The sequence below is a fragment of the Epinephelus lanceolatus genome, chromosome 13 (assembly GCF_041903045.1).
Source record: "Epinephelus lanceolatus isolate andai-2023 chromosome 13, ASM4190304v1, whole genome shotgun sequence".
NCBI lineage: Eukaryota > Metazoa > Chordata > Actinopteri > Perciformes > Serranidae > Epinephelus > Epinephelus lanceolatus.
Window position 1 is genome coordinate 12,154,679 of NC_135746.1, and position 7,961 is coordinate 12,162,639.

The 7,961-nt window shown below is 38.0% G+C and overlaps 1 protein-coding gene across 2 annotated transcripts; it reads right to left on the minus strand.

Annotated features, from left to right (window-relative positions):
• Positions 1-2,332: 2,332 nt before the first annotated feature.
• On the minus strand, positions 2,333-7,494 carry LOC117271142 (usherin). 2 transcript variants are annotated; one of them, XM_033649249.2, is made up of 6 exons: positions 7,283-7,494; positions 5,331-5,506; positions 5,117-5,221; positions 3,351-3,422; positions 3,090-3,263; positions 2,333-2,873 (listed from the first exon to the last, which is right to left on the minus strand). In XM_033649249.2, exons 2-6 carry the CDS (start codon positions 5,385-5,387, stop codon positions 2,784-2,786), a joined length of 498 nt encoding a protein of 165 aa, XP_033505140.2. In that variant the 5' UTR covers positions 5,388-5,506; positions 7,283-7,494; the 3' UTR covers positions 2,333-2,783. The 2 variants fall into 2 exon arrangements, with proteins under 2 accessions (XP_033505140.2, XP_078029660.1); XM_078173534.1 differs by lacking the exon at positions 7,283-7,494 and having other exon boundaries at positions 5,331-5,533.
• Positions 7,495-7,961: the final 467 nt, after the last annotated feature.

Sequence of the window (7,961 nt, forward strand, 5' to 3'; positions counted from 1 at the left end):
CAGAAGCTTGTAGTGCTATATTTAACTATTTATATGTAACTGTTGTTTCTACTGCTGCCAGCTTGCAAACATTCACAATCTAGCATGTGCTACATGCACTTTACTGCTGCAAACATTTCTAATAATGATCAATTTGTTTACAGACGTATAAATATCACACTAAAGGGACATGTGCATGTTGCAGTGGAATGCAGAAGAACTTAAATAAGCATTAAATTAACCTGTTAAGAAGTAATCAAAAAGGGTTAAACATCAAATGGCTTGTGGCCATTTAAAGGAAAAAAAAATTCCTAAATTGATCCTAATCTTACAAAAGCTTAAATAAAATCTGTTTAGTTTTATAATGAAATGGCAGTCAGCATGGAAGGATTCGGATCTCGTCTCAGGCCAGAGCTCCTTATCTGGTCTCTTGTTAGCAGACATATCAGTGTAACTACAATTTAGAGATTTATATTTATACACATACAACAAGACAAGCAACAGAAGAAGAGGTTGCCTTTGTAAATGCCTGAAAATTTTTGTACATTAAACCGACTCCTTTTTGTTTTTAATGCGATATAATTCCCCAGTTTGGGGTTTTATGTTTACTGTCTCATGTGGTACTGCAGTATATTAATTTATTATGTAAATGTTCAGTTTTGTAACCATATTATTGACTGTCATGGTACAAGTGTTTGTGCCCACATTGCATTGCAACTCATTTCAAATAAATTAATATGTGAAGACTTTTATGTGGTTTTGGTTCACTGTGAGGTATGTGTGTGTGTGTGTGTGTGTCTACTTGTTCTTGTGACATACTGAGGACCGCGGTAAGTTTTTGAGCAGCAGAGTGAGGACATTTGTGGAAGTGAGGACATTTTGTTCGGCATTCACTTCTTCAAAGGCCTCTTTGAGGGACTGGGTGTGTGCTTGTGTGTGTGAATTGTGTAACCCACAATTTTGTCACAATTTTATTAGATCCATTCTGTACCCACAAATATGCTTTCCTGTTAAAACTACGTATCTCCTAAACACAAGCTTTTCCTGAGCTGAGACAGCCTGTTTTTAGCTTTGCGACAATTTTAAATAACATTACGGGTTTTCTCATGGTTTATCTTAGAAAACATTTTTTTCAGCCAATAAAGGGATACTTTGGAGATGCATGGTTTTCAGTAAACAGTGACATTGGTAATGCTGAAACAGGTACACTTATAATGATTATAAATAAGCTATAAAAAAAAAAAATAGTTTTAAAGGTTTATGTTTTTTACCTCCTACAACAAAGTCTCACATACTTAAAGCAACCCAGTGGCCCCCAAAAAAATGCTGGCATTGTTTTTTTCTGCAAACTACAGATATGTTGCATTTGCACACTATTCTGTAGCGGATACGTTGAAATTTCATGTTTCAGTAATGCTGTGGTTAACACGTGGTTAGGTCAGGGGTCAGAAACCTTTAATATAAAAAAACATTTTGGGTCAAAAAAGCTCTCAAATAATCTGCCTGGAGCCACAAAACATATTTTAGCCTTATAATCAAGGTAACAATGAGTCTAAATGAGCAATTAAAATATATGTTTCACCACAAGTAGTGGGGTATTTATGATTGTTTGGTACTTTAACTTTGCAGGGTTGGTGGTAAAAGCGAACAAATATGTTCATGCACTGTTTAATTCTCTGTTGTCTTCCAAGACTTTTTTGGATCTGGAATCCATAGCTAGCTAAGCGAGGGAGATCCAAGACAAGCCATCGCTGTTGAGGTTCGGCAATATTTAAAGGAAAAGGTGATTGGCCATATGATGCACATATAGTTGTGTAAAAACACAAAACTTTTTTTTTCTTCTGTAATTAGGCTACACATTTTACAATGGAGAATGTAAGAATCACTCAAGGCCTACAACAGTGAAAAATTAAAATGTTAAAAGATAGCTGTTATTAATTTCTATGTACATTATTGTCAAAGCCACAGGGAGCCACTGAAGAGGGGCGAAAGAGCCACATGTGCAAGTCTCACCTAGGAGACTCACCATACACCATCCCTTCCATCTCCAGATGACAAAGTCAGCTCATATACTACATCACTTCAGAAACACTGATACCATACATATGTATGTGCAAATGTAACATATATTGGAGGTTTTTCAGAAACAATGCCCACATTTTGTCATGGCAACTGGACTGCCCAAGGAGAACCTGATATGTAAAATTCTAAAAGCTGCATCCACTAGACAGATTAAAGTTTCCTCAGATTCACCAGACAGACAGATTTATTGCATCACCAAAAAACATCCAAAGACATTTCAAGATGACAAAAGTTTCCAGTCATGCAGAGCTGGATGGAAATTTATGTCTGTAAAATAAAAAAAAAATTATAAATATGCCTCTTACAAAATTACCAAATAAAGGTATACTCTCTCTATAGAATGAAAAATAGACAGACAACTACTTTCTGTTGCATCATCAGACGTTATCTTTGGTTTCTTTTGTCTTTTTCTCAGTGTGTGCTCTGAGTTTGTATCCTCAGTTCTCAGCACTAATAGGTGCTTCCTGCTTCCCTCTCAAAAGTAATCGATCTTGACCAGTTTAACATCAGGACTGTCACATCCTCACTTCCTTTTTCCTCCCAGTTGCCACAGTTTCTCCCGTGATCTTGTCATTAGGCATGTTTCCTTTGTTTTCACGGTGTCGTTACCAGCAACACTGGTACTTCAACTGGTCAGGATTTTAGTGAGTAAGTGACCTCGCTTGTCAAAATGTTAAACATCCAAAGCCAGCGCCCTGTCAGGTTCAAAGGTCACCCTCAGGTCACAGGTTGGTGTCAGTGAACATGGTGTGCTCCTTCCTTACTGTGCTGAAACCTTTGACAGTGTCAACGAATTCCTCGTCGTCCATAAACTGTGAAGGAAAAGGACAGGGCTCGTTAAACAGGAGTCAGAGCCTGATTTAAAGTCACTTAAAAGTGTTTTGACTTGTCTGTGGGTCTAGTTGATTTCCCCATGTTGGGATTTTGGTGCACAGCTGTGGAAATGTGTGCAACACCAGCATTATTGTAAATGACAGCACATGCTTCATCTCTGTAATGTGACGGCATACGTTTTTGGGGTCTCTCACCATCCCACTGTCATGGCCTGAAATGTCTGGGTCCCACGTTTCCTCGTCTCCTGTGAGGGACTTCCCATCCATCACCTGGCTGACGCTTCGTCTCAGAGAGTTTACACTGAGGATCCCCAGCTCGCCCTGTGGTGGGACCTCATCAATAGGCTCACATTTAGCTTCCAGCACTTCCTGGTGGGAGCAGGGAGAGATAGATATTTATGCCATGCACGTGTGCAGCTGTGTTTCTGTATCTGTGTTGGTGAGACTGGTTTTTACCTCAATCTTCATGGTGAAGCCTTTGAGTGTTACACTGTTGGAGAAGCCTGCTGTGTCAGGCACAGTGTCGAACTGAAAACAAGAGAATGAGGCTTTAGCAAGGTGTTTCTAAGTAAATTCTGTCTGACTGGCAAACAGAAAATCTCAACTATGTATGAAAATATTCACTGTCAATTATTCTGTGGTCCAGTTTAGTTCATCTGCCTATACTCGCTTGATAATAATGCCTCAATAACATTTAATTGTTTGTAAAAGTATTTTTTCTGTGCTCAAAATCAAAGCTGAGGCACGATTAGATCTCCGTAGTCAAGTGGCTCAGACCTCAGATAGTTAACTTATCCCTCAGTACCAACTAGGAAGAGACAATCACTGCTGTTTGTGTCTCATGATTAGACAGGATGTGAGTTAAGTAGGAACAGTCCCATCAGAGCTGAAAAAGTGAAAATTGGGAGCTGGTTCTTTTGCTGTATTTGTATGTAAGTTCCTTTTTTTTTAGTATATCATGAAAATGTCATACTATGGTATGCACAAGAAATTCCATAGTATAGTATGCCCAAAAAATGTTAAAAAGAAACAGTAATAATAATATAGTAGGCCCATGCCATAAAATTTAAAAGAACATATTATATCATGAAAAAATAATTTAAAAAGGCATAGTGTAGTTTGTTATAAAAAGTAAAACAAAAAAGAAAGTCATAGTATCTCAAAAAAGTTTATTATGCCATAAACAAGTTTTTGTCATTGTCATTGTCATTGAATTAAAAAAAGTAAAAAAATGAAATAAAAATTAAAATAAAATAAAAATGTCAAAAATATTTCATAAAGTAGTATGCCATTAAAATATTATTACGAAAAACTCATAGTATAGTATGTCATAAAAAAGTCACAGAATTGTATAAAAAAAAGTAGAAAAAAATGTCATAAAAAAGTTATTGTATATTATTCAATATAGTTTTTTGGTTTTTTTGGAAAAAAAAATCATAGTATTGTATGCCATTAAAAGTTAAATAAAGTAAAAGTATAAACTCATAAAAAAGCCACAGTATATTATGTCATAAAAAGTATTTTAAAAAATAATTGTATGGTATTCCATTAAAATGTTACAGTATAGTATGTTAAAATGTCAAAACATTTCATAAAATAGTATGCCATTAAAAAAATGTTATTAAAGAACTCATAGTATAGCATGTCATAAAAAGTCACAGAATAGTATTAAAAAAAGAAGTCATAGTATAGTATATCATAAGTTTTTCTTTTTTTAAAAAAGAAAAAAGTCATAGTATAGTATTTCATTAAAGTAAAAAAAATCATAGTATTGTAAGTCATGAAAATGTCATAGTACAGAATGTCATAAAATAGTTAAAGTTTCGTATGTCAAAAAATATGGTGTCATAAAAATGTTATTGAGAACTTAGACCCCTGATTCTTGTTTCAAAATCATTTAAAATGGTCAGTATAGCTACAGTGCAAATTTAATAGGATGAGTTAATTTTATATTTTAACTAAATACAGCTCAAAAAGAGCGTTCTTTATAATTGAAAATGTCATATTCTACATTGGTCATTTTCACGGTCATAGCAGATACTGTGTTTTATCATTTCCATGTCAGTAATTAGTACTGTTAGTGATGGCTGCATTCCAGTTAGGTGTTCCAGTTGAGGGGCCGTAGCACTGTGTGTTCTAGCTCACTTGTAATTAGTCACACATTTATACAGACTTATATCTGATGTAGTGAAGAGTGATTATAAAATAAAAGTCACACTCACTAGAACAGAGTTGCTGGGTGGGTAAACAGCCATGGGGCTCCTCTTCTGCATGGGCAGGGCCACCAGCGGGGGCCTCTCTCTGGTGAAGGGAGGTTTGTTCAGGGCCTGGTGTAAAGATCATGGAGGCAAAAGATAAACACTGACCTGCGCTGTTGGGGTCAGACCTCTCATGGCTGTCAACCCTGACATGTAACACAAAATAACTGTCTCTTACCTTATGGAGCATGACGCCCAACATGATGGCCAGCAGCAGCAAAGCCACGGCTGCCATCACTACGATGAACCAAAGCTCACGGACGAGCGGCTGGTCGCCCTGACCTCCCTCTGCCTGCTCGCCATCCCCACCACCTCCATTTCCTCCTGCTGCAGGAGGAGTGAGGCTCGGTGAATCTGGAGGGAAGAGCGACATTTTAGTAATCAACTATCCCCAGAATAAAGTATCTCCTCACAATCATACAATCTTTAAGACCTTGTTTTGATATTACACTCTTAAATCATTAAAGGGACAGTTCACCCCCAAATCAAAAATACATATTTTCACTCTTAACTGCAGAACTATTTATCAGTCTAGATTGTTTTGGTGTGAACTGCAGAGTGTTGGAGATATTGGCCATAGAGATGTCTGCCTTCTCTCCAGTATAATGGAACTAGATGGTGCTCAAAGCGCCAAAAAATACATTTTATAAACTCGACATTAACAGCAACAATACAACACACAGACATGGACATACAAGATGAATAAAAAACTGACAATGACAAACGACAGCACAAAAAACAAACCAAAGCCAAAGAAGCAAAAAGGCCAAAAAAGGGTCAGGGTTAGCTAGATCAAAAACAGTCCTTAGTCTGCTTGGCCGCCAAATTTGCCCACATTTATTAATGTGGAACTGCAGGGAGTCTATGTTACAGAGAATTTCTTTAAGGATCTTTTGAGAGTATGTCTGATTTTTTTCCAATTTTATGCAATTTAAAACTGCTTGAATCCAAAGAGCATGGGAAGGGGGCAGAGAAGATGTCCATTGTAGCAACATTAAACATCTCGTCAGCAGAGTGACAAAAGCGATTACATCTTTTTTGGCTTAGTCAGTTGCAGTGTAGGTAGAGTGGCCCCAAATAGGGCAGTAAGACAAAATGGTTCAATCTGTGTACCAGTGAGAACTATTTATTTATGACCGTATCACTGCGCAGGAGGAAGAGTGCATCTACTCATGGACGAGAGGCTCATGCACATGATGGTGCAAGATCTAAATGTTAATGGCTTCTTCCTCAGCTGAGCTGGAACATTAGCTAGCTCAGTGGTGCTAGGTGAGCTAGCAGTAGATGCACTCTTCCTTCTGCGGGGTGTAGTTCAGCAGAAAGAAAATAGTTCCTCCATAAAACTGCTCACAACAAGGACTGTGGATTATTTTGAGTAACCAGGTCATGATTCCTGGAAAGAGACAATGCTGTTGAGTTTTTCAAATGTATTTTTGGCACTTTGAGCACCACAAGCTGAGTGCCATCTAGTTCCATTATAATGGAGAGAAGGCAGACATCTCTACGGCTGATATTTCCAACTCTCTGCAACTAAAAAAACTGGGGGTGATTTTAACCAAAGTTCTGTCCAACAACATATGTAGAAATATGTCAGATAATTTGTTTAACAACAACCCTGCTTGTCTAAATGTCTCCTTGGCCTTTTTTGTCCAAACCTCTTTTTCTCCTACATGTATTCAGACTTCTGTTGGGTTTACATTTGATAGGAATACATCACAAGTCAACACTGTGAGATAGAAAGACGATCACACGTGCTACAGAAGAGATAACACTGTAACTGGAGCCATACTTGTTCTATGGCCTAGTTTCTGCTCTGCAGATAGCACCACACACACACACACACACACACACACACACACACACACACACACTTAATCAGCCGCTTTTAATCATTTCCTTCAGACTTCTGCACACTATAGATATGTCAGTTTATAAACTGGTGCAGTATACAGTGTGTTGGTAGATCCTAAAGGCAACATGATGCTTTAAGGATGATCAGAGAGTGCTAATGTTCCATGCTTTTACAGAGAAAGCTACATATATATAGTAAAGGTCTAGAGATTCTTGAAAAATAAGTTTAAACTCTGGATGGGCTGATGGAAACAAAAGTGTGTCCATCCAGAGACTCACCAGTACTGACGTCCGTGGCTCGGCCTGTGGCGGGGGTGCTGGCAGCCCCTCGCTGTGTGATACATCGATCAGAAGGGAAGAAGAAGACCCGCCAGGCGTTTAGGATCACACCTGTTGCACCATCAATATTTTACACCTGATACTTTTACTTGCCGACTCCTCAGCAGCTCACAGGTGAGGAGCAACTGAAGAGAAATGTCCCCATGTCTTGTTCCCCGCCCTGAGGCTAATGTTTCCCAGAGAGCAGGAGGTACAAACAAAGCACCAGAGCTATATAAAAGAGAGCCTCACATAAACTGCATGTGTGTTCCTCTAACGCTCCAAAACTCCCATCAACCTTTGCTTTTTTCAGCAGTGCCATGGTAACAGCCAGGTGTCAGGTTTCAGTTTACCTGAAGAGGCATCTGATCCTCAGGTGTACTGTTTGTATGTCCACTCTTAGAAGGATAAATGCCCCATGTGTGTTATGTTGACTTCTCATGTAGAAATTATATAACAATACATAACACATTCCCAGAGTCAATATGTAGGGGAGACTGGGGTTGGTTGGCACACTTTTACTCTCTTACACATTTCTCTGGCATAATTTATGTTGAAATATTTAAGCCAAAAGAAAGGTTATAGTCTCAGCTATAGATAAATATGTTTCAATGGACACACATGTTTTCCAAAATTAGCT